The sequence below is a fragment of the Augochlora pura genome, chromosome 6 (genome assembly GCF_028453695.1).
Source record: "Augochlora pura isolate Apur16 chromosome 6, APUR_v2.2.1, whole genome shotgun sequence".
NCBI lineage: Eukaryota > Metazoa > Arthropoda > Insecta > Hymenoptera > Halictidae > Augochlora > Augochlora pura.
The window spans coordinates 15,671,346-15,697,583 of NC_135777.1; the positions used below are offsets into that span (position 1 = coordinate 15,671,346).

Consider the following 26,238-nt stretch of genomic DNA (forward strand, 5'->3'; position numbering starts at 1 on the left):
TTACGATCGAAACACCGCGATCCTCGCGGATTCGGACGCGAACAGGTGTCCAACGGCGGTACCAACTCGCTACACCATCTTCGACACCATTACGGATGATCGAGTTGTTAATTTGTTAATTCTTCCGGCCGCCGTTTGCTAAATAATCACGAATCGACGCGTGCCACACAGACACATGGTCGTCGCCGACCTGTTGCCTTCCTGCTGCAGCAACTGTCTTTGAAGGTAAACGCATGCCAACACTCCGCTGTCTCCGATGACCAAGGGGACGCGTGGGGGAAACAAAACAGACGGAGGGGGGCAGGGTCGGTACTTCTTAAGTTCTGGACTCCCCCATCGAGAGACACTCGCTCGACCGGCAGCCGCGGTGTTAAACTGCCGATGCGTCTTGCCATGCTTCTGCATCGATATTTTCATCGAATTCATTTGCATTCGTTATTTCATTTGATGCCTCTATTTTTACAGTGACTCATTTCTTGCTAAGATGTTTTTGCACGATCCAGCACGTGAGAGTGTAAAGATACGTTTTTTCCTCGAGAACTGTACTGATTGAAATATCTCTGGGAATATTGGAAACATTTGCCGAGACTGAAAATAGCATGAATTTGGCATCGAGATTCAAAATTTTATGTTTGATTTTTTTTGGATCGTTTTATGAAGCTTCGAATGAAAAGTGTACCATCAATTGTACAGTATAATTTACTCAGAAGTTAACAGCAGTTCGGTGACAATCTGTGACCGCAGACATCGTGGAAGCAAATTCCATAGACTCCAAAAAAATGATGCAATGTGGAATAATATTAATACAACGGATTAGCGTTCGGAAAGCGGCGTTTTTCCTTGTAACCAAATGATATAATAATGAATATCATTTACGCTTATTTAGCATGTTTTAGCAACTATTTTGCTTAAACCCAGCGCAGCTAATTTATTATTGATACAGTTCTTATGGAATTTAAATGCAAAATATACCAATTATTACGAATGGCCGATGGCGATCAATTATGATAAATTGGTGTTGCGACGCTTAATGAACCATGCAATTTTACTCTCCCCTCAAGTGAAGTCGCGTGTGAATAATTCCTTAGTTTTACTGCAACGTTCGGAGAATTAATGTTGCAAAAGAGTTCAAAGTTTTATAGCTACGACAAGAACATGCTAATTTAGAGTTTCGCCTCGGCCTCAAAACGAGTAGTGAACTTCGACTTTACGAATAAATATCCTTGCACGCTTCTGTACGCAGTGCTTAATGCTGATTTCATGTAGATTAAATCGCGAAAGTAGACGTTCCGAGATAGACTAAATGTGTCATTGAACTTTGCTGCGCCATCGCGGGCGCGCCAAAAATGCGGTATCCTAAGTGAACTCAATTTTCCTTGATCATTAGCTGGATACATCTTATCTCCGACTCGCGTCTGACCATGATCGTGTCTCGGCTGTGATTTAACCTATATCCACCGATTCCTGGAAGACCTGTTCTCGTGGTCCATATTCATCTCGGGTCTAAAGTTTCCTTCGCGCGCGCGCATTCTACGCCAAGTATGTCAATGCTGCATCGCGACCAGCAATTGCTATATACGTGGAATCTGAGTCAAGAATCGGAAGATTTGGAGCCGCGAGCTCCTCCGCGAGAACCGTCATTGACATTGTCGATTAGTACGTTTACGTGTCGAGGGATTGTACCGAGGCGGCGTAACGCAATTTTCAGAGACAAACAAACAGAATATCGAACGCGAATTCGCGATGATTCAACATCCTTATTGGCTCGGCCAATATTTGCTTCGACCTACGGAAAATTTCTACCGAAATTCCTAAGGCATTTGACAACAAAACGCGGTGTCGTTTACATAGATACCAGCTATCTCAAAACGAATATAATTAAGAAAAGTAACGTACGCAAAGATAGATCGTTACTCTGTTTCTTAATTAAAGGTTTCACGTTGCATAAACTTCATGGTTATTGGCAACAAGAATACGATCGTTACGGTATCACCTTGAGGATTCAACTTTTTTTTAAGAAATTCGAGTAGTGGTTGCATCTTATCCTTGTCGATATTATCTTTCAGTGTGTTTCCTATTTTGTATTTTTCACTTTATGTTTTGGGCATGATGATATAAGATGATCGATCAGTCGGTATATAGGCATTACTTTTTGTTAATAAGTTCTCTTTGCTTCCAATTAATTTACGAATCCCATAAGTACGCAAACATTGGCAGTCTAGCAAGAGAAATCTGGTTGTCCAAGTTTGAAGCGGCAATCGACGAGTTGATAGCGTGAAGAGGGAGGCTGTAGTTTTTCAGAGCGTTGATTTGTAAAGTAGGAAATTAGAAAATTGCGGAAAACGGTCGAGACCGGAGTAATTGGAGAACATTGGTCGGATTACAGAAAATTAGGATAAGCGTAACCCGCGGACTTTGAATTTCCCCTGTTTTTTTTTGTTTTTTTTTTTTCATCAATCAGCAAAGAAGAAAATCAAATTCTCCGGCGTAATGTCGAACACGGCCTGCAATTAGCCGGATGAAAAGCGTTTTTAGCATCCGTTCCATCGGCACGGCAAACATTTCATCGATACCGGGACGATTGCGTTACGTAAAAATATTATCGAGGCGTGCCTCACGGTTTGTCGGCTCCGCTGAATATTTACTAAAATTCCGCGATTCGAGCGTAACGTTTTAAACGACTGAATGAACGATCGTGTAACAAGGCGTCGCATGAATCGCAGTCCAGCGAGAAGCATTATTTGTCTAACGCTTCTTCGCTGCGTGGCCGCTGCGCGAACTGTCGCGATGCTCGGGACTTTCTTATCGTTACGGAACAATACCTTTTCTCTTTCGCGAGGAGAACGCGCGGAATCCCTCGCGACGATTGACGGATCGCTTTATAATCCTCGACGTGTTGCATAATTTATTACGAGATACTCTACAGAAAAATACTATTCCACCGAATGCATACCTTTCACTGTCGCGCTCGCTTCGCGTTCTTGGCGCATTTCACTACAATTCCACCAAGGTCAGGCGACAATTTTCCGCGAATTCATTTAAAAAAACTACATTCTTCCTCTTAGAACCGTAATTGAAATGAAATTGGTCCTGATTGTAATTTTAGCCACGATAATATAGCGCATAGTTCATTGCGTTAATTGGTAAACTAGCTTCTATAAGGATTGAAATAAATTGTGCTCGGAGCTAATAGATTTTAGAAAATAACGTAGCTAATAAAGCGAAGAAAATCATGTGACTTTAAGGAAGAACGTCGCGTGTCACAATTTTAAAAAAATTTAAGTTATTGCATTAATTTCACTATGACATATATAGGATTTACGTACTCATCGGAAAAAAAACTCCGTACGTAGAAATTCTATAGGTAACAACAATATCGTGCAATCTGAAACGCTACTAGTACGATCTTCTAGCAACAATATCTCGAAAGTAAAAGCATGTGATTTGCAGCATTCTTCCTTGAAACCACAGAATTCTCTCCCATTATGGAAAACGCTTTCTTTTCCTGCAAATGTTCGGTATACGAATAAGTGAGACTGAAAGCATTTGCTAACTCTGAAAATGTTATAAATCGAGAATTGCTCGAAGTTGATCTACGACAATGTCCGCTAGTGTTTCGGAGAGCAGCAAAAATGGAACACTCGTTGAACGAGAAAACTGGCAGAGTCGTCTTCTATAGAGGAAAGCTGTGAACAGGCGCAGCAGCGTCGCGGACGTTCGGTGATCAATGAACGTTGCATTTGCCTTTCCAATCTTGTCGGAACGCGCCCGATAGTTTGGAAGACTTGAAAACAAAGCGGTCGGATGCCTTGTTGACAGAATATTGGCCCGATAAAAACGCGACACGGCACGATGCGCTCTAAAAATACCGATCGGCGAAGTATAACGTACGCGAAAGTCGGTGCCGCCGCGAGTTAAACGTCCTGGTGGCTACGCGCGGACGTTTTCATCTCTGTTTTCCACATCGGGCGTTCACGCCGAAAACAGAGGCGTCGAATGCTCCATTATACCGGATTGGCCGCGGGACAGCAGATTTCCCGTAAAACGAGACAGATAACGCCATACGGTCTAGATAAGACGTACACATGCGCGTATTTAGTGTTGCTCGGTTCATCGAAAACAAGCAGAGAAAAATCAAATAAAACTGGTTTACACCGGCTTAAACCGGATACCGCAGCTTAGTTGTAACTACGCTCTGGTTTATTGTTCCGTGGCGTATATGTATACTACATACGCATACGTGAGCCGGCTGATACGGAAAAGTTGATTTCGCGCGATCCGAAGCCAAAAGGAAAGTGCGACTATCGTCATGTCTAATTTTATGACACGCCGAAATCGTTCCGCGACCGTAGAAATAAGTGGCAACAAGGATTCGCGGTAATAAGTTGCAAAAACGTGGGTTAAGTATTAGCGTCATTGACGGTTGGGCATTGCAAAGCGTCATTCTGGTGGATAATTCAGCAACGGCTCGATACGCGAGATGAAAATGCGATCTGTTGCACGGAACGAGAGATTTAAAGCTTCCTGAATACTTGAGCGAACCCGTTCAAAGAAGTAACTCTTACATTGCGTATGTGCATAAACGTTGACTATGGATCGCTAGGTCATTTTATGCAACTCAGGAGTTGTGCATAATTCAATTGGTTTTATCCGTGAAACACTTAGTTTTGGGTCTTTCATGATCGTGCTTGATAGATCGAGAATTTGACCACTTTGCAATATGTAGATTTGCTAACGAAGCGAATAATTAATTTGTGGAGTATCGCATCTGTCAAAGTTCCTGATAAATTATGGCGGAACGGAAGGCGATCTTGCAAAAACTCGGCTATTTATGCTATCAGCGTGAAACATCGACTCTCGCGTTGCGAACAGGCGGGTGATGATTTTTTCGTTACGATTGCATCGACGATATCGATACTCTGATACTCACGGATACTTCTCCCCGAGATAATTGTAAAATAGGACAAAAATATGGTGGTCGAGGCTTCGCGTTGCCTTTTTTCTCGCCTGCTCTCGAGAGGCTTCTCGCGACTGGACAAACAGCGCGGAATCGTGTTATGTAAATATTCTGAATGGTCAAGTGATAACCAGCTAGTACAAAAAAAGAAATCCACTGGACCGCAATCTACGTATATCGCTCGCGTCGGAACACCTTCGCATCTTATTAAAGATTCGTCTAATCGCCGATAATCGTCTCGCAATTAGAGCTCTCCGCTCGAGCCCGTGGTCGCTCGGTCTTCCTTGCCTCGACAACGATTCATTGTTAGTAAATTATCTGTTAACTTAATTATCGTGCCAATTATCTTTACGCTCGGACTTCTTTTTACTTCGAACACCGAACGTTCGAGTATCATTACTTCCAGTACGTTAAACCGTGAAATGAAGTCTTCATGTTTTTTCCGTTAATTTCCTGGCAATGGCGAAGAGTACGCTCCCAGCACTTACATAATTCTCATTGATTTCGACTGTCATTTCCCATCGAGTGGAGATTCTCTAGACCAGCGATCTTCTCCTATCGTCGTTGACACGGGGACTCTTCAGTGTGAAATAAAATATACGAAGCATTGTATAATGCTCGCGTTATAATGTGTACGGCATCGTTTAATCACGAGTTTTCCGAGTCCGTATTAAGCACGGATCTGCCCGAATTGGATTACGAAACAACACGCTAGAATATTCAACGAGCATACAAGAGAGAGGGGGATCATTGAAGCCTTTCAGCTCCGAATAAAGCGGTGGACGAGCATTTTCGTTGTTGATCGAGAGTAGTGACAATAGAGAAGTCGAAAATCAAGGGGAAGAAGTTGTTTGTAGTCGGACAACGGGAGAAGAACAGAATGTAAGGAGGTCGACAATTGTTCGCTGCGCAAATGTTTGTCCGCTGTTCCCCGTTCGTCGAATTAAATAACTCTCGTGACTCGAATGAAAAAGCGAGCCACGGCAAGAAGTGGAAGAAAAATAATACGGGCGATACTGGACGTTATCGTGGCCATTGAAACGCGACTGCCCTCATTATGCGAAACGGCGGATTGTTTGCACGATGATAAACTATGTTCGCCCGAGATTTACGCGTTTTACTAATCGTTCCACGATAATTGCTTCCTAAGAACTGGACTCGTTTTTCTTTGAACAAACAGGCCTATCTTCGAGATAATTTTTCTGCAAAACGCCGTTCTGGTTGCTCGAAAGATTGGTGGATCGGAGATACGGTGGATCCAAAATGGCGGACGACTGAGGAACGTAACTTCCCACAGCATCGGACATAGTGTCACCGACATAAACATTATTAACCCGTTGCTGTATACGATTGAGCCAAGCTCGTGACGAAGATTTTGTACGTATCGACTAAATATGGGTAGTATTTATTTCTTCTAAATCGAAACTAAATCTAACATATGAAAAGGAGACGAACAGGGCAGAAAAATTGTAACATTCTATCAAGGAAATTATTACGGACAACAAAATGCTGGTCAACGCAGTTGTGAAATAAATCATAGTGCGAAAAGATAAACACGCTTGTATCATTTTCATTTGGTTTAATTGTTTTAGTTGAACGTGGAACAATAACGGAATTAATTTTTCTTAACACGCCGTATTTTCTTCCAGTTTACTGACTGGGACATGTCATAAATGCATAAGAATCGGCAGTCTATGACGATGAATGCAGTTAGATTTTCACGCTGTTTCATAAATGAGAGCAAAGAGAGAAGGAGCTGCGCGCCGAAATCAGTGAAAACTAGTTCTTCTAAATAAAAGTACGAACCATGACGGCCAGAGATTCTCAATAGCTATGAAACTAACTTCATCCTGCCGTTTATTCAGTTTGCCCGGCCCCACCCTACCGGAAGGGAATTAATCTAAGCGAACAAAAGCCGTGACGGCGGTTCAGAGACTTTGTACCGACGCGAGTAAGTTAGTCACGTATCGAGGCTGCTGCGAACTTGGTATTCCCGAGCGTGATTCGCATCCACGCACATCCTGGGAGTTCTGCGATTTTTCACGGATCCACGATGCATCCAGCAAGAAACGCGGAGGACGCTGACGTGAGTTCGATGTTCGATTACCGTTCGGATCTAATAAATATTAATTTCCATTTATTATTATCGAAGAACTTGCGTCTTTCTTCCTCAACTCAATGATATAGCTTGGAGAAATTAATAATGATAATTAATAATTGACAATTGAAATTGTATTTATAAATAAGCGATCAGTTTTACCATTTTCATTAATTTATTTAAATTTGTCTAACTAAAAAATGTTAAGTCATTAGAAGGGTCAGTCATGCAAGGTATGAATCAGAGTAAAGGATATTTAGTTTCAACGCTTATTAAGAACGACCGTGTATATCAACAGATGAATAGACATTATCGACATTGTTTCAATCAAGTGATTCATACGGACAACGATATGCAAATTCCCGAGTGATATATTAACGTTAAATGCTCGAATGATTGATGAATGAGGAGCAGGTTTGAGTATATATTTCGCTGACAAACAGTACACTTGTTCAACTATTAGCCAATATTGATGAATTAGAAACTACACATGGACTGCCTCTATAATAAATTTTATAACAGATTGATTAGTACTGTCAGGAAATAAAAAGAATGATCTCTATCCTTTAACTAAACAACGCGAGGAACTCTTTGACTTTTTCAGATTCATGGTCAATGTTGACTAAGAGGAATATGTCACTCGTTACACATAATTACGTCTTTTTTTCAGCGCTTGACTTGGCCAACGATGACCCTAAATCTGAAAAAGTAAAAGGGATCAGGTGGAGCCGGCAACCGATTCCCCTTGCCCTTCGCAATGTTTAGTTTGTTGGTAAAGGCTGACAGAATAATAAAATATTTTAACACCGTAGAAAAATTTCGGGGCTCTGCGAATTTGCCTTGTCATTAAACCGGGCTGACTAATCCGCGTTACCGATCGTTTAACGCTGTCTCAAAACCGACCTTCGAGTTGTTTGCAGAATCTGAAAGCCTATTCTCGATATTCAGTAATTGCAAGCATTTCAATTAGAGCAACGGATTTCTACATCACCGAACGAAATGGCCGATAGTTGTGATCGATGATTCAACGAGTAAGAAAAGTATGACTAATCTTTCAAGGCGAGAGATTGATTCGAGTACCAAAGGATGAAAGTAGCAGTGTTGAGCGGAAACATTTGTCGAAAAATAGTAATTAACACGTTCTATGCCGCGCTATTTTTACTCGAATCTTCGCTCTAGTCACTTGTTATATCACTAAACTTTACTATATTATCTGTAATTATTAATAATCGTATAAAATAATAAAACGAATTCATTACGATCCATTCTTGTGGTGGAAATTAATTCTATAATTCTAGATTTGTTATAAATTATTTTCTAGCCCATTAAATAAACATGCAAGCATGTACCGTCGATGGTACACGTGGCACGGAATGTGTTAATAACGCAAATTTTACAAGCTCCGACTAGCGCTCCATAAAATTCCAATTCCGCACCATGTGATCGATTAAAGGATTATTATACTATCGTTCACGATATCTGCAAATTCGAGTGTAGATCAAAGGAAGGACGTAAGTGTCCATTGAGAAATTAACCGATCATTTAAATTGCATTGTGAATCAGGAGAACTTCAATTCTTCATGGTACTTCAATTTTGAAATGACTTTTGTGTGCTGATATTTATTCTTATTCATCCCTATTCACAGTGGACAATTCGAATACTAAATAAAGATGCTCTCAGAAGAGAATTTACGATCTCGTAATATGATGTCGATGCATCATTAATATAATACATCATTAAATGCTCGAGCAAGAACAAGAATTCCAATAATGGAACAAAGAATTCTCATCGATATTTTCCGCGCAACTGTGTTTCATTGCGACACCATCCAGCGTTATACATTCTTATGCTCTTTATGGATGCCACTGGCTTCCACCGAACGCTTTACGCCATCATCAAGGCTCTAACGGACATGAACAGCCTCCGCAGCCTTCGTAATGTTCGACAACGCCGATGAACAACCGCGCCAAAGCCGAATCGCGAGTAAAATCTTTGTTTATTGCTATGTTAAGTGGACGACACCGGAAACGAACGTAAAACGACACGTAACTAATGGAAACGGCTTTTTAATGTTTTTTTTTCCCCCGCGTCCGCGACGCAGCGCGTCGGAGGGTAAATAAAATGAAAATAAACAGTTCGATCAAGGGGGTGAAGCGAGTGAAATATTATAGGGTCGTTAAAAGTTTAAAAGCGGGTTGTGTTCGGAACGCTCTTCCGTGTCCGGTCATTAAAGATAAATAAAATAAATACGCAGCGGCGGTGTTCACGTGATCGATAAGGGCTTGCGGAGTTATGCGGAACGATCGATCAAGAATTTTCTTTGGGCCATCGTCTCCAGTCATTGGAGGGATTCCGCGGCGCGCAGCGACATAATCCTCGCCAATTATTTTCTTGCCCCGGTTCATTCACTCGTCCCTCTAGGGCCCCGGGCGCGCTGTAATTACTAATTCACCGTATCGCGATCGCTCTCTCGTCGAGAGAGAAAAAAAGGAACGGCTCGATCGTTAGTCGCGGATCGGAGCGATCTCGCAACCGCTGCCGGGATAAAGACATCGACCAGCGCACGAACCGGTGGCGCATAATCGTTATACTCTTTTTGCCCGAGAGTCGTCCGGGCAACGCTTTATTAGCGTCGCGTGGTCGATTAACCGCTTGTGTATGTATACACATATCGCGCTCGTCTGTTTTATAAAAGAGAAAACCGACAGAAAGATAAAAAGGAACACGCGGCCGTAGCGAGCTCCGTTTGTGACGGCTGATAAGTATTCACGCAAGCGTCGATCATCGGGCGAATGGTACAACGGCCGCATTATGCGATCCACGATTTAGGGCGCGAACCATTCGGTACACTGCCCTTAAACCGATTTTTCAACCCGCTAACGATAAATACAATTAATCCTCTTGCGCTACTCAGAAAATTCACTCATCCCTTATCTGCAATACGTTTGCATACTTATAATATGTTTTCAAAATTTTTTATGTTCCTTTTGGCAAACAACAGAATTTCTCGTATGATTTAATTACTCCAAAATTCTGAAGGCTAACTTTTGTAAAAGATCTACTATATGCTTTACCGCAGATCACTCGGTAAACGCGTCAAACAGCTGCATTCTATTCAAGAGCTATCGATAAAGGTCCACACGATCAATTTATTTGTTGTCGTGGTGCGGACTCGATCGTCTCGTATATTAAGTCTCCGATACATAATCTAGTTTTTCGAGATAAGTATAATTAATACTTCAAAGAATCCTCGTCCGCAATGAGTTAAACAGTAGGAATTCCGTATTGGTGCGGTGAAAAGAGAAACTGCGGCACGAGGAAGCTAGAACCGATGGAAAGAGTCGTCGTTGCGAATTACTTACATTCGAGAGCCCATTCTGGACCCCATGACGTCGCGGCCGTACAGGAAACTCTTTTCCTCTAATGCACTCTTGGTGCAGGGCGAGTCGAAGCGAGTCGAAGCGAGTCGCGGCGAGTCGAGACTGATGGGATCCGTTAAAGCGAAAAAATGTTCCCCTCCGTGGATGCCGTCGAAGCCGGTGTCGACGACTCGGCTCGGCTCCGGGCCACTCTCCTTTGTCCTATATTCACAGCTCCGCGGAGAGCTTCGGAGACACTCGAAAGTTTGTCGGTGCTTAGTCACACGAACTGCACAAGTTTCTGCTCCCGCGCTAAGTAGAAGGAGGACTGATGTGCAACCGGGCGGCGAACGACGAAAAGCTGGGGGAGAGACGAGGTCGTCGCCGTCGGCCAACGCGACGTCTCCACGGGTTTTTCTCGGTTCTCCACCTTATCTGAATTATCATTAAACTTCTAAGCCCGACAACTGACCGTAGTGACGAGACGCGATCGGATTCTAAACACCGATTGCCGATTTTTCGTTTGCTTATTCCAGGGGTAGGAGCTCCTTCCTCTTCCACTTCATCTTCTTCTGTAGAACCAGCCACCGTTTCTCCTCTTTTGCCGCTCTTTCTCTGACTCTGTTCCTCCCCTCTTCTCACTCTCTGTCTGTCCATCTTTCTCTTTCTATCTTGCTCTCTATCTCTATTTTCCTTCCCTCACCGCCTCCTTGAAAATCGGTACAGATAGCGACCGTCAATTTGGTACACGCGGTCCCGCCACCGAGCTGATAAACAGCCCGACATGACTGCGATCAGAACTGATTAATCACTCTTTTCGACACCGCGAATTGCACTCGCGATCCAGCCAACCCGATAACGATGACAGACTGCAATCCTAACGATCCACCAACTAGAATCCTTTACCAAGCTTGCTACAAGCACTCTATTAACACGGCTGATATGTGGCTCGATCAGTCGCGATACAAACATATCCTCGGTCTGATAACCGACACTTCGATAGCTAAATAGAATGAACAACGCTAAACGATTACACGATCGAGAACTGATTTGTTAACGCGGTTGATATTGATCTACAGGAATCCCTGATTGAATCTTCGTGGGCTCCGCTTACAGATTCATTATATACACTCCGCTTACAAATATCTCGCGATTGATTGCGAGATGGTCATTGATAACTGGACGTTTACTTTTTTAATAGAGGATGCAAAATGACGGAGTGAAATCTGCATTCTAAGTTTATTACCAGCAACAGTAGTGTCGTTTTATTAACCCTTTAGTTACCTGAAACATGATATTAAGCTTTTTAATGACCGAGTGTTGCCTAGGCGAAAAGCAAGCATTCTTTTGTTAAACATTCGTTCCAGAGGAATTAATTCCGATATTTAAAGAAGACATTAAAATATTTGTAATAATTTTAAATAAATAAATAGTACTACTCATAGTATAAAAGTTTAAAACGTGTTATAATAGTTTAATTTTACGTGAAGAATTTTGTCAGAATTTCTTACTCGTAGATCATTATCTCTGCTCGAAACTCAGTTATCAATACGGACAAAATTACAGATCATGTTGATGCTACGATTTATTAACGAAACCGTCTTATTTCCCAATTAGTTAATAAAGATTCATCGGATCACAATTGATAACTAAAACATTTGTTAACAAGAAGTCTATTGCCTTTAAGTTATATATAAATCATTTAATTTGGTTCCAAACTGATAACAATAGAATATGTCCGAATTAAATAAGTACTATCTAACACTTTTTACATATTTTTATTTGGAAAACAGAAAATAAATTAGGAGTATTTGCTATCGTTTATCTTTGAAAAATTGCGCCCTTTATTTTAGTTCGTCAGTGCATCACCATAGGGCGCTTGTTGAAGACGAGGCAATGACATTTTCCATCTGTAAAGCTGCAATTCTCGCAGTTCATGGCATGAATAATGGTTCATTGTATCGCGCGTCAACGGAGTTGATTATTTTTTCGTAATACAATTACGCTCGCGACCATTTCATTCGATTTTAAATGAAAGTAACGATTATATAGGGCCGTTTCTCCGTTCTGTTGAAAATATTCGATCCACGATGCCTTGACGAACGGTACATTACCACTGGATCAAACTGCATCAAGTTCATAAACAAGTTGTCTTCCGTTTGACAGGGCTACCCTAAACAAAAGTATCACAAAACCGTGCCGGAATGTCTGCCACGGAGACTACTGTGATTTTCGCAAAGCTGGAAGCATTGAAGGACATCAAGTAAACATTCGATTCTTATTATTCAAAAATTTCCTGGAGTTAACCCTCATGCGATCTATTAAAATTACAAACTACGTACACCCTTTTTCTACCTACCATAAAAATTCGTGAAAGCACGTTTATACCCTGTGATAATCTATCAAAAACCACTTTAACATCAAAAAAGAATTATCTAATAATTGTATGCAATATGTATTCATCTAGGTCAAAGACCCTTCAATTGGAAAAAATGAAGCAGCGGATCCTGCAAGAAGTTGAACAGACTGAGCAAGAAGAGAAATGTCTATTAGAATACAAACAGGAAATGGACCTCCTTATGCAAGAGAAAATGGCACATGTGGAGGAATTGCGGCAAATACATGCTGATATTAATGCGGTATAATCACATATAGTTCAACTAACATAGTTGATGACAACAAACATGTAATTGTTTATGAAATTATTTCAGATGGAGGCAGTCATTAAGCAGGCAGAGGAAGCCAGAAACAAAGCCAGAGAGACTGCAAAATTAATTCATAATAATGATTATCAGCCCTTGAAACACGATATTGATCGTATGCGCAGAGAGTTCCTGGGACTGGAAAGGCTACCAGAGCTGTATGAAACAGAATCAGATCTCATTTCACCAGAGTAAGTATATTAGATTCCTAAATAAATATTGATCAATGAAGAAGCTCGGTTTACAATGCTAAAATTGTTATATCATACAAAGTTCAGAAACATAAATCTAAACCAGACTTCCCCTTCTAATACATTGAATGCGATATCATTCAGCAAAGAAATTCAGGGTGTAATTAATATCATACATCTTAACTTGTTATTATTTATTTTGTTAAATAAATTTTTTTGGTTTTATCAATTTTTCATAATTGTTGAGTAGGCGGTCAATGTATTATGGGGATGTGTTAACCTTGGAAGTCTAAAGTTAGACATTTATGGTGTAGATGGTTTGTTCGCAGTTACTTTGACCGTCCTATGCAGAAGGCAGAATGGAGAGTGGAAGTGCGGGGTGAAGATCTATTACCTCCACTTACTTTACACCATCCTGGTCATCCAGGTGGTTCCACACCTTTCCTTGCCCCCCAACCCCTTCAAGGTCCAAGTAAACCAGAACCAAGACCATTACCCCCAGCACCAGGTCCGCCTGCTGCAACATTCAGGTACCACTGGTATATCTCAATTTTATATTATATTTTTATCTAACAACGCATGCAAATACTAATTCTACTTTACAGTAATACACAAATCATAATATCAGTTGCAACATTTCGTATTAATGGAAACAACAAAACATAACAGAAATACATGAACACAATTTCTTTTCCCTTATATTTCCTTTTTCTGTTTTCAGGCAACAACCGCCACCCATGAAGTCGTGTTTGTCGTGCCATCAACAAATTCATAGAAACGCCCCTATTTGTCCTCTTTGTAAAGCTAAATCTCGATCACGCAATCCTAAAAAGCCAAAGAAGAAAGACTAACTGTAATGTGTAAGTGTTATTTAAGTAAGATATCAACATTTCGTGTCGTTTAGTTTTAAGGTATGCGTTTACAATTCTTTTCGTTCGATAACTATAATGATTCCGCAATCTCGTAGTCCTGTGAAAGCATGCACCAACACAGATGTATGCATTTATAACTTCTTTTTGTAGCTCTTCCATGAAACTTTATTGTAATCTTTTTTTACAATATTTATATAAGCAGTGTAGAGAAATGAAAATGATAAACAATTGACACTTTTAATAATAGATATTAATAAACTGGATATGTTACGTGACTTTTTTTAATATGTGCTTTTAAATTGTATAATTATACAAAACAATCAAAACATAACAGTCCCTCTTTAAATATTTCTTTCAATGATGTTCAACATACACATTATACATCATGTTTAACGTTTAACAAGAGGAATGCGTAGATTATTTTGAAGAACAACAATATTTCATTAGTAATAGCTCTGTAGAATTCCATTCAGTCCTAATAAGTACATTAGAGTCCGAATGTTTGACGGAGATCATTTGCAACTATTAGATTTGTGCAAACTCCTATTTTTATATTTGATATTATCAAATTTATGTAAATATCAGTCTTTAATGTTGCAAGTATTTTTTTAAATTTCAAAAGTATGAGCAACATGAATAATAATATATATAATATTTGTAACATACGTAATCTTCTTAATATGTTTGAAAACCTTTTGTACTGACATCAATATCATACCGTAATCCCTCTAAACCGCGACTCTCTCGTTTTTGCTGCATAAGATGTTAATATAAGTAAAACTTTATCTGTATTTACCTAAAACCTTTACCATGCCATACTCCATTAGTGTTATATATATATTCGTTAAAAGATAATTTACATACTTATAATTGTGAAATATGTATGAAAAACGTGTAAATATTCATAAAAAATATCGTATTTCATAATATCGGTATTTTTCTCCAACAATCGTAGCTATGCATAAGTCCCTATATAATATCAAAAAGAGATAAAATTGGAGAAACAAGTTACTTAAACCTTATCACAATCTGCGTTTACATCATTCCTTTCTATATTATTTGTTGCTTGAGTATTATTAGACTTAAGGTGAACCAGTGGAATTTCTGCATCAGGCTTGGTTTCTTCTATTGAAGTAAGTTTAGGAGGTATTAACCGCTTGTCCACAATTTGTAACCATGACATAGATAATATTAACATTAGACCAGTGATACCAAAAGCATAATACGTTCCAAAACGTGTATAAATTACGCTAATAAATACTGGGCCTAACACACGGGACGCGCAACCTGCACCTGTCATGAAACCCATCCAAACACCTTGTGGTCGTGGTCCTAATACTTTACTAAAAATGGTTTGTATTAAAGTCACTCCTAATGGGTAGCCTATAGTTGTGAAACCATAGCCGATAAAGAATTGTGTGACCGTGAGTTGAGGAGTGTAGAGACACCACTCTTGACTACTAGGACATCCTAAGACTTCTGTTGCATTGTCATTTCTTGTACCATTATCAAATGCTGTAATTTAAAAAGAAATCCACATGAATATAGTTTTCGTTACCGCTTATGGACTAGATTTTGTCTAAAAATATTTTACGTTAGAAATTAAATTTTTAACTTTATACTTACGCAGTTCGTATGCAATTGGCGGAGGATCCGGTCCCCACGGTATGTACAAAATCCGACCAATTATCATAAAGAAGAATCCACCCCACAGCATCACTTTACGTTCATTGAATCTAATAAGGTTCAAATGAAATCTAATAACATTCATTGAATTTTATAAAGTTCAATTCTTATCAAATATTCATACCTTTTACAGAGTGGTTCAATCAAAACAAACGTAATACAAGACACAATAGCACCGACACTCATTAACAGACCCATATAATACAGAGATTCTTTCTTTGACCAACCAAATTGATCCATGGTTAAGGAAGTACCCAAACTAATAAAAAGATAAAAAAATGTTGAACAGGATAAAGAAACAAGAAATATAAATCAAAGAGATTGTTGTACTAACGTTTCAAGAAGGACGAAATTAAATACCAAGACAAAAAAAGCACAAATCAATGTGCAATTTGCTAGATAATCTGGCTTAACAGACTTCAACGTTTCTTCTTCTGCAGTTTATATAATAAGCATTCAGTCAGTTCATTATAGCATATTTTTATTGTACTATCCACTACTTAAAGTAATTATTACCTGTTGCTTTTCCTTGTGATTTCATAGCTTCACGTAAGGCAATCCTGTGCTCCTTGAAATTCCATGGAAGAAACAAAACAAAATTAAGAATCCCCATTTTAACATTTATCCAACCAGTCATAGTATACATATTAACAGGTAAATTCATAAAATAGAAACCATGTTCGCCAAGAGGTGTGACTACGGCTTGCAATCCGGGACCTACCACAAATCCCAATACCTATTAAATTATAATATTTTAGATTATACGTTCAATTCCATAAAACTGTGTATAGCCGTGTCTGCGACTTTACAAACAACATATTAAACTGCATTACCTGTGCAAGAGATACCATAGAAACTGCATGTGTTCTTTCGGAAACTTTTGTAGCTGCAGAAAGATAAGATCTTGCTACTGCAATATTAGCTAAAATATCAAAGAAGTTACATTTATTTAATTTTTATTTCATATCATTCAAAAGATAGACATTATACTAGTGAACATCGATTGCTGCATTATTTATCATTATGATATGGAAGTCTCACATTTTGTTAGATACCACAATGTAAAATAATAGAGCCTCCTACTTAGTTTCAAAGTGCCTACAATAGCGTTCCATAGCATATTTAGTAGAATGCAGATATTCAATAAGTTTACGTAATTGACCTCAAGTTTTTGTGTGGTAATTTTTGTGAACATAAATTTATATGAGTATCTGCAGCCTATATGTAAAGTATAATATATACAGCATTTGTAAGCTAGAATTGAATAAAATATTAACCAGAGCTAAGTCCAACTAAGAATCTAGCAGCTATCATGAACATTTTCCGATCGCCTGGCAAGATTTCAAGAACACTATACATCCCTGATGCAAATGTAAAAAGAGCTAGTGTCAATAAAAGAGGTAATCTTATAGAACCCCTTTTATCTCCCCACCAACCTACTAAAGGGGAAAATAACATTTGTGCCAAAGGATTAGCTGCAACAACATATCCCATAAATTCTTTGCCTGCATTTTTGTCCAACTATAACAAAAATATATCATTTTATATTATAGTATATGTGCATTGTTACCATACACTTACTTTATCAAGATATGGCCAAACTCCTGTTAGTATAATACTAAATCCAAGGGACATTAGAAACATAGTAAAATAAATGGCATGGATACTTCTCCATCGTTCTTTTCTTTCGACAACAGTTTCTAGATCATCGTTCGTAGGAACAGTGGATCTATAATATCATTAAGAATTATATTATAATTTATAAAATTTATGAGTACAATGTCTTGGTTATACTTTCTCACCTTTTAGCATGTAATTTTTTAATACAATCCATTAAAAATTATAATATAAAGCTTCTGCAATATAATAAAATATATTGTATCTATTTTAATTATAAATTTTAATATACTTATATGAACATTAATTTATTCTAATGACAATAAAGTAAGTCTGAAAGAAACAAGTACAAAGTATAACTCATTCACATTGTGCAAGAAATCATGCAAATATGTATATTTCACTGTGTCACTGATTTTATAATATATGACCTACCATTTTGTTATGTATGTATCAACCATGCTATAAACAAATTCCGTGATTTTAAGTATTAATGTCTTTTTATTTTACTATATTCTTCTTTTTGTATGTGATTTAAAAAACTTCATCAAAGATTACAAGTCTGTAGACTGTTCATTATAGCCTATAGATATGACTGCTTTATGACATATTAAACGCGAAATATGTATAAAACTTAAGATAATTTTTATAACAACTTTGTAGATAAAAAATATAGAAGACTGCAACGTTATGCTCACCACCGAAAAAATATTACTATCAGACTTGTTTAACCAAAATGATTGTAAATGAACTAGTCAGATGTATTGTAAACAAAGTTTATCAGAACACTGCATCCTACACTGATAACTATTTTCAAAAGTCTGCGCATATGCATGTCTCACCAATTTAAAAAGTACTCAAACTCTGTATCATTGAGAATGTATGCATAATACGCTCTTGGATGTTTAATTATATAGTTTACAAAACACAGTACTGCATTGATCAATAATTACATATGTATAAGTACAATTTACATATTCACTACTAAATCCGATACACTTAAATGTTAATCTCACACATTGAGAGATCACTGCTTCATTTAACTGCAGTAGAGTTTCATTTATACGAACTCGTCGGGAGACAAAGAAACATTTCATTCGAAGTGGATAGTCCAACTAACTTTCCCCACTACCTATATTTTTTCCGTTTCCATTTAGATAAGTGGTTTGTATCGAACATTTGCCTACATGATAATGCATACATATTTCGAATCCTACGCTTTTGGAAATGGTCTCAGAAATGATAACCTCGTGATATTCAATGAATTAATTTTTTATTGATTTACACTGTTGTTTGGCATATAATTAATTATATTCCTTTGTGTGTCAGTAAGTTTTAATTTAATCTATTTCACCAATTTTGAGATATATTGGAAAAAGTAAGTACAGTTCCTTATAGCAATCGAACACCACTACTCTAGCATACACACAGTAATCTTTATTTGAGTCTAAGCCAAAAGGTATATGGCCCAAGTATCAATGCGTACAAAAATACCTCCTGTCTCCTGTTTTTATTTCATCAAATTTAGTTACATGTGCATACATACTCAACAAAGACAAAGGATACAGAGTCGAAAATACAGAAGAAACATATGTTTTGCATATGAAATGTCAAAGTTCTAATAGCTAATTACAGAAATTACGGTTATTTAAAAGTTATATAAATACATTATATAATGATAATTCGTAGTTTCATAAGATATCTATAATAGAAATATAAAGATATTCGTATCTATAAAGATATTCGTAGTTTCATAAGATTCTAAAGGTATTACATACGTTTACACTTTTCGTAACTTTACTCGTTATCAATACGGAGCTACATAATTTCGATTGAAAACGAATTGATTGGAAAAATAAACAATTCAATCTATACGTATATGACAGATGATAAAAGTACGTTTATAATGTATTTTCAATGAAAAGATTATTTATTACAAACATTTTATTTTACAGTCCTACATAATGTATCAATCTATGTACAAAATAAAGTCAAGTCATTAGAATAAAGGATTGTTAGAATGGCCTATAACGACGTTGGTATCTTCTCTCAGCTGTTCTGTCATATCTGTCGTGTCTATCACTTCTTTCATGTCTGTTTCTTTCATCTCTACCTCTATCATTATTGCGTCTACCATGACCTTGATTTTGTGACCACTCATTCTGTGATCTACGAGGTTTATTGTACCAAGGATCCATAATCGGTGGATTTTTCAATTCTAAATTTTTAATTTTCATAAACTCACTGTCCTTCTCTGTATATCGATCTTTAAATTCATTCTCACATTCCTCCAAAAATTCATCGTATTCTTCTGTCATGTTTGTGCTCTCCACGTTTAGTCAAAATGTATAAACAGTAAGTAACAGCTTCTTAGGTTTATGAAGAGACAGCACAATAATATGATTTTATTTATCCACTGTATGCATCTAAAATTATAAATAAAAGATTTTTTATTAAATTTGTAAATTACTTCTGCATTTGTGATTCCTACTTAATAAAAACAATATCGATTACCACATATAAATAAAATCGAGCAATTTTAAGAAATTTTTAACCTCAATAAATAGTATAGCTTCTTAAATGTGTACCATTACTGGATAGCAAAGACGTTGCTTATAATATTACTGGTAATATGTAATTAATAATGTGATAAATATTACATACTTTTAAGAAACTTCTATACTAGACCTTAAAGTCAATCAATTAAACCGTATTCTCTCATCAAACCATGAAATACAGAAATGCGTATAACTAATGAATATACGTAACTTCAAAAATTGTCAAATATATACATGAAATTATGTACTTAAGTTTGAATAAAAAAAATGTATGGAAATTGATAAAACATTTTAATTGTTTGTCCAATTGACAATATTTACACTAAAGTTCATATAAATCGAACACAAACAGAAATAAATAACAAAAAATAGAGGGAGCTATCGTAATATTCATTGTAGAGCTTTAATTCAATGATACGCAATGTTATTTTAATTATCGACTTATGAAGAAAAAAATACTATAACAATTATTCATTTATTTGTATTAATAATGTAGATTAAGAACCGATTATAATGATTTTAATTAATATTAAATTTTTCTATAATGATAAATACATAAATCGAAAACATTTACAGCGACATTTACGGCAAAGTGCCGAAACGAGTCATTTAACACATTTTACACTGTGTATAGATATAAATGCATGAAGATAATATTTTATAAACGGGTTTAAATATATTAAGAAGAAGGACTTTTTATGTTTTTAAGTTGTACATTTTTGTATTTGTACAATACGATAAACATTGCAATATAAATGAAAATGCTGCTTTCGCAATATCTTATGTAGCACTGAAACGTGGACAAAATTACGAACTTTTCTTTTTATTTATTAGGCTGTTAAACCTTACATGGGTTATCCATGAAAAAGTAAGCAGTATACATTATATAAATACAGTCAATTTCAGTATTAATTACGGACATATGTACGTAGTGATCTTTTAATTGAAAGAATGCAGAAAATTGCGGTGCTCTGATTGGCTGACGATCCACGGCTGAACAGTGCTGCCCTCATAGTCAATGACAAAGAGAGAAAACAGCGAATGAGCAAGATAGCACATCATACCTACACTAATGTAACTCATCTCACTTTACTATGCTCTACATTTTCACGTATCCGTACGCCTGGCGCTTCATCTGAAACACGCGGCGCAATATTCGATTTATAAGCTTCGAAGAATGAGAACTATTCTTTTATAGGATTCTCGACAAAAGTCTTGACCACATCTTTAGCATTTGTAAACGATGTTCAATATGCGTAGAAATATTTTTCAGCAGGATCTGGCTTAGCTAATTATTGCATCGACTTGAATGTTAGTATGAGAAAATGAAGAATGTTGGAAAATAAATAGAAATTGATTCAACTTAACAAATGTTTATATAATGATTAAGGCAATGTAGTTCGAATTTACAAATATCGATTGACGACATTGAATTATAATAGCACTTCAAAAATTTCCGAATCAATGCTATCAATAGAAAGGAGTTCTGGTCCTTCAAAGATGAGATCAACTATAGCAACGAAGATATCGAACAAACCGCGAAGAACAACGAGGGTGCAGTCTATTCTTTGATATCTCGCGATTAAGTTATTCGGTTTTGCAGCTTTATAACTCAGTGATTCAAAACAGATGGCGGATAAAGGACAAGAGAAGATTGAGGATAGGAAGATCGATAAAGGTCACGCGAGGCGGAAAGATCAAGCGAGAAATGCGGTGACTTTCGACAAGATCTGGTACACACAACCCGTTAGTTTTTCGTTTGCATATAGAAATAGTCTTTTGATAAATAACATTATCGAATTTTAGCAAAGAAATAATTTTACAAGACAAAATATTCCAACGTCATTGGCCTATAAAATATGAACATCTAACTGGCGAATTCTTTAAAAAGGTAGCTATGAAGAAATTTGGGGTATAGGGTAAAGAAGATTCATCACTCAAATTTTAATGTGTCCCAGTATCGTTGATCGTAGGTGCTGGCCGAAGAATGTAGAAAGAAAGGAATTCCAGTAAATACCTTCCAACGCAAACCATCAGAAGATGTGATTAAACGCTCACCAATTCCACTAAAGCCATCATCGACCATTCCTAAAACGACATCTGGAATGGTGGGTCTACGATCATTTGGTCCTGAATACAGTCTCGAATTCACCGGTCGTTGGTACATTTCACCAAAATGGACGATTGAACTACCCGAAGAACCGGGCAAGTTCCGCGTTAAACAACAAAGGTTCATCTTTCTCGGTTAAAACTCGTATAACTGTAAGGTAATCAATTATCGGACTGTTAAAAAAATATCATTCTTTAAGGTTCCGCATACTACATAAGGTAATTAAACTTTTATAAAGCCCGTAATATGAACAAAGATGACTTACTTATAAGTGCATTGTATTAGAATATTTGAAATTAGAAAGATAGCAGAATAATGACTTTTTCATTTATAAAAAATATTTCCCGTTTCTAGCACCGCTAAAAATGATGGGTTTTATGAATCTTAGTGTTAATCTTGACTCGAGGCATTAGTACAAACTATAGACTGCACAGTTTTATCTATGTATAACGTATTATACACTGTAACACGTGTATTAAAAAATAGGCCGCCACATGTTTACTTGTAAACAGTTAGGTTAATATTTCGATAGAAAATATGCTGATAGCTTTGTACATAATATTTAGTCACCGTAAAACAAGACTCAGTTTCATCCACCAAACCACATCTTTTTGAGTACCGGTGGTAATTTTTCTGTCAGAGCTATCGGGTTCACATCGACTGCAACCATTTCTTCGTCGTTTAACCAGTCTAAATAAACCAGATGCTGAAAATAATGTAAACAACGTTTCTCCTTATTTTGATCTTGAAACTCGTTTAAATAAAAAACTGAAATTACCTTATACTTTCTGAGAACTTGGAAAGTTTGGTGAGACTGTGAGCTCAGAATGGAACTACTGTCCTCTGTAATCTCGCCGTTTTCTCGTTTCAGAATTTTCGTTTCTTTTTCCGGGAACTCGTTCGACTTATTGATCACGTATACTGCCGAATCATCGTGCATTATTATAATATTCTCATTTCGTTGATCAAAGATTATGTTCGTTATAGGAAAGGGCCGCGCCAGCCATTGCTTCGATAACCGGCTTTGCAAATTGTTTGAAAAATTTGTGTACTGCCTTTGCAGAATGTTGTACTCAACGATCTGAAATGAAATCTGTTAGTATCAATACACCATTTTACGAAGCAGGATTATTTCGTCCTAATGTTGTTAATATTTTACAGTTGATTTCATTTTCCTTACCTTGTGGTCAGAATACACCACAACCAAGTTCAGGGTGTCTTTCTGCACAGCCATGGCTGTTGGAGGACAATTATATTTAGGTAGCTGCCATGCGGCAGGCGCATCTGTGCTCACAGTTTCACTAACATTGTATATAGCAATTGCACCTTGACGGTCAGCACAGACAAAATATTTGCTGTCAGGAGAGAAGCAAACTAGTCCAACATTTACAATAGACTCTTCCTCCGTGTGGAAAAAACCAAGATGTCTTAACCGCTTCTTCTCTACTTTATATAATGTCACAGTATTCTTTTTTCCATCATTGTTAATCGCTACAAATAATTTACCATTTGGACTGAATAACATTTTCTGTATTCTAGTTGCAGAAATGTCGGAATCGTTCTTCGACAAATGTGTCTCTCCTTCGACAACATCAAAGTTGAAAACCCTAACATGACTCTCAGTTGAATACACAATCGTTTTTGAATCCTTATTGATAGCACAAGAAATGATATTTTCATCTCCTTTAGTTTTCAATTGTAACAATTTTATCGGCTCCTCTTCCAGCTGATGGATCATACCAGGATGAACAGACTCTGGAGGGACTTTAACAGGGGAACCGAGCCTCCAGAGTTCGAGGAAATTTGTGTATCTTAACAGAATACACTTAGATTTTCTACAAACAGTGGAGCATGGTGGCTGAAGTAATGGGGGATATTTAACAAGGACCTTAGGTGGATAACTTGATTGAGCTAGATATCCATCCACACCAGCTGAGTATAATTTTCCATCTGCATCCACGAGAGCTCTCACATCATGGGCATGCAATCGCCTTTCAATACCTTTTACCCATTGCGGTTTGCCAGTAGATTTTGTAATTATTTTACAGAAACTTCTCACTACAGGATCTACACCAGCACAATATACAATGTTCATATCATGGGATAATGTAACAGCTAATATGTCTGCTGTATGGCTTTCATGTGATTCGATTAAGGTGCCCATGTGAGGATCCCAAAATGATAAACAACCACGCGAATCTCCAGAAACTATAACATTATCATCTGTAACAGCTAGACACCATATAATAGTTTCTTTTTTAGTGTCTTTTCTAGATGTTGTCATCTTATGAATTGCAAGACCAGATATAGCACTCCAAACCCTAATTGTATCTATAGATCCAGTGTATATCATTTCTCCTGTATTGTCCCATTTGATGCAAAGAATTCTTCCCTTCTGTTTATCAAAAATTCTTTCATATATCAGAGCATCGCTGGTTACAGTAAATGTATTGATATATCCATCTTCTGTACCAACAGCTAAACAAGTTTTCTCATGATTAAGATCCATGCACCAAGCAGCACCTCCTGTAACTGCAACTTCGCTTTTAATAGACAATGTTGTTAAATTGTATTCTGTTATCATTCCATGAAGACCTGTTGAAAACAGCCTTCGACCAATCCATAGAATACTCTCTATGGAGTTTTCTTGACATCCAGCTATTGTACATTCCACAAAAGGTGCATTCGCAACATTCCAGACTTCAATGGAATTATCATTTCTGTAAAAAAGTTCGTCAAACATTTAGTACAGCTGTATTCACCATGCTAACTTTATACATGTACACAAAAACTAACCTCGCAAGCGCTAACTTTCTTGTTTTTGATTCGTAAGACAAACAAGTAAAAGAACGAGGTTCCAAATTATAGAAATTAATATTATGTATTTTACAAGTAGACATGATTTATTTATATTCACAGGATCATTAACAATAATATTGTTAATCTAATTATACAAACGTGTAGGAATATGCTTGAAAGAAATAATACACAGTGTGCCCGTGCGGTACTGCATAGCACATTGTCTGTAATACGACTTAATAAAACTGAACGTATAGACACGGGACACGGTCTGAAAAAGATTGCTAAATGCTACTAAAGATCTCTAAAGACTAAACTCGTGGCGCGGTTTTCCCGGCTTCCGTTTTTTACTGCCACTATAAATTGCCCTCAGAGAATATCTCTAGAGATTTTCATGTTCCTAGATGTTTATATTCCTCGACGGAAGTTTAGTTGGTAAGATTAATTAAGGAATATAGGAGTTATGTAACCTCTTGAAAGATCTCTAATTTCATGCATACAGAATCAAAGCTCTGAGTCCTTCAGGATGGGCAGTCATTAATCTTTAGTCAAGGATTTCTCGGATCCCGAGCCTGAAATCTTCGCGCGTAGTATCCCCACCACCTACACTTTAACAAGCCTTTTCCTTCGCGCGCCGATAAAATCCCACACGCATTCATCCTCGTGCGCGCGTTGCCGAGGCATCACCACCAGCGATCACCATCGAGCTATGACCGGAAGGTGGGCCATCCAACTAATCAGTGACGAGCTGAAGGACTCCAATTTTCCTACTGGTCGCGAAAGAGGAACGGGAAAGGAAGCTGGAAGATTCAAGACTTGCGAAAACGGCAAACTTTATTCAGAAATCGTAGAATACGCATTTAAAATTTCGGACAATATAGTGTCTTTTAATTTTCTCAACTTATTTCTCGTTGTTTTGACTGTCACATTAATCCCTTAATATCACAGAAAAATACGTAACATTAGATATATACACATCAATATAGATGACAACGTCATATGATTACATAAAAGTTAATTAATAAGCATTAAAACACTACAAGGTGGTTATCCTGGTTTTGCTACAGGAAAAGAATGGTATACGTCAACATATATGTAACGTATGTCAGCGTGTCAATAAAGTTAGTGACGTTGTGACACTCGTGATCAATTTAACCATTTTAAGTCACATTGCTCGTGACTCATCTTCGTAGCATTTTTTGTAAGTTGTAGACCGGTATTGACATTATGCACTTAAAAGCATAAATAACTATGTACTTATGTATTAAAGTAAATGTAATTGTAAATA

General features: G+C 37.3%; 5 protein-coding genes across 21 annotated transcripts; 2 read left to right on the plus strand and 3 right to left on the minus strand.

Moving 5' to 3' along the window:
• Positions 1–102: 102 nt before the first annotated feature.
• LOC144471808 (zinc finger C4H2 domain-containing protein) lies at positions 103–14,166 on the plus strand. Of its 7 annotated transcripts, XM_078184267.1 has the most exons (6): positions 6,909–7,043; positions 12,582–12,678; positions 12,883–13,054; positions 13,127–13,308; positions 13,623–13,847; positions 14,030–14,159. In XM_078184267.1, the coding sequence occupies exons 2-6, from the start codon at positions 12,620–12,622 to the stop codon at positions 14,157–14,159; spliced, it is 768 nt and encodes a 255-aa protein (XP_078040393.1). In that variant the 5' UTR covers positions 6,909–7,043; positions 12,582–12,619. The 7 variants fall into 7 exon arrangements, with proteins under 7 accessions (XP_078040399.1, XP_078040398.1, XP_078040393.1 ...); XM_078184273.1 differs by lacking the exons at positions 6,909–7,043; positions 12,582–12,678 and adding an exon at positions 103–225; XM_078184272.1 differs by lacking the exon at positions 12,582–12,678 and having other exon boundaries at positions 6,906–7,043.
• Positions 13,933–18,665, minus strand: Cln7 (CLN7/MFS domain-containing 8). 6 transcript variants are annotated; one of them, XM_078184264.1, is made up of 11 exons: positions 17,919–18,665; positions 17,669–17,722; positions 17,448–17,595; positions 17,144–17,387; positions 16,700–16,788; positions 16,519–16,602; positions 16,383–16,434; positions 16,201–16,300; positions 15,991–16,125; positions 15,807–15,916; positions 13,933–15,695 (listed from the first exon to the last, which is right to left on the minus strand). In XM_078184264.1, exons 2-11 carry the CDS (start codon positions 17,698–17,700, stop codon positions 15,193–15,195), a joined length of 1,497 nt encoding a protein of 498 aa, XP_078040390.1. In that variant the 5' UTR covers positions 17,701–17,722; positions 17,919–18,665; the 3' UTR covers positions 13,933–15,192. The 6 variants fall into 6 exon arrangements, with proteins under 6 accessions (XP_078040390.1, XP_078040388.1, XP_078040389.1 ...); XM_078184262.1 differs by having other exon boundaries at positions 16,383–16,602; positions 17,919–17,945; positions 18,326–18,663; XM_078184263.1 differs by having other exon boundaries at positions 16,383–16,602; positions 18,326–18,663.
• Positions 18,666–18,811: 146 nt separating this feature from the next.
• LOC144471810 (uncharacterized) lies at positions 18,812–20,320 on the minus strand. Of its 4 annotated transcripts, none has more exons than XM_078184278.1 (2): positions 20,072–20,320; positions 18,812–19,909 (listed from the first exon to the last, which is right to left on the minus strand). In XM_078184278.1, exon 2 carries the CDS (start codon positions 19,799–19,801, stop codon positions 19,499–19,501), a length of 303 nt encoding a protein of 100 aa, XP_078040404.1. In that variant the 5' UTR covers positions 19,802–19,909; positions 20,072–20,320; the 3' UTR covers positions 18,812–19,498. The 4 variants fall into 4 exon arrangements, with proteins under 4 accessions (XP_078040404.1, XP_078040403.1, XP_078040402.1 ...); XM_078184277.1 differs by having other exon boundaries at positions 18,813–19,909; positions 20,039–20,320; XM_078184276.1 differs by having other exon boundaries at positions 18,813–19,909; positions 19,998–20,136.
• A 147-nt stretch (positions 20,321–20,467) lies between these two features.
• Positions 20,468–25,652, minus strand: LOC144471805 (U3 small nucleolar RNA-associated protein 4 homolog). Of its 3 annotated transcripts, none has more exons than XM_078184257.1 (5): positions 24,948–25,652; positions 23,332–24,871; positions 22,930–23,232; positions 22,722–22,857; positions 20,468–21,176 (listed from the first exon to the last, which is right to left on the minus strand). In XM_078184257.1, exons 1-4 carry the CDS (start codon positions 25,049–25,051, stop codon positions 22,741–22,743), a joined length of 2,064 nt encoding a protein of 687 aa, XP_078040383.1. In that variant the 5' UTR covers positions 25,052–25,652; the 3' UTR covers positions 20,468–21,176; positions 22,722–22,740. The 3 variants fall into 3 exon arrangements, with proteins under 3 accessions (XP_078040383.1, XP_078040382.1, XP_078040381.1); XM_078184256.1 differs by lacking the exon at positions 20,468–21,176 and adding an exon at positions 22,137–22,301; XM_078184255.1 differs by lacking the exon at positions 20,468–21,176 and having other exon boundaries at positions 22,574–22,857.
• LOC144471809 (uncharacterized) lies at positions 21,498–22,290 on the plus strand. The gene is made up of 3 exons (XM_078184274.1): positions 21,498–21,774; positions 21,848–21,932; positions 22,015–22,290. The coding sequence occupies exons 1-3, from the start codon at positions 21,671–21,673 to the stop codon at positions 22,288–22,290; spliced, it is 465 nt and encodes a 154-aa protein (XP_078040400.1). The 5' UTR covers positions 21,498–21,670.
• Positions 25,653–26,238: the final 586 nt, after the last annotated feature.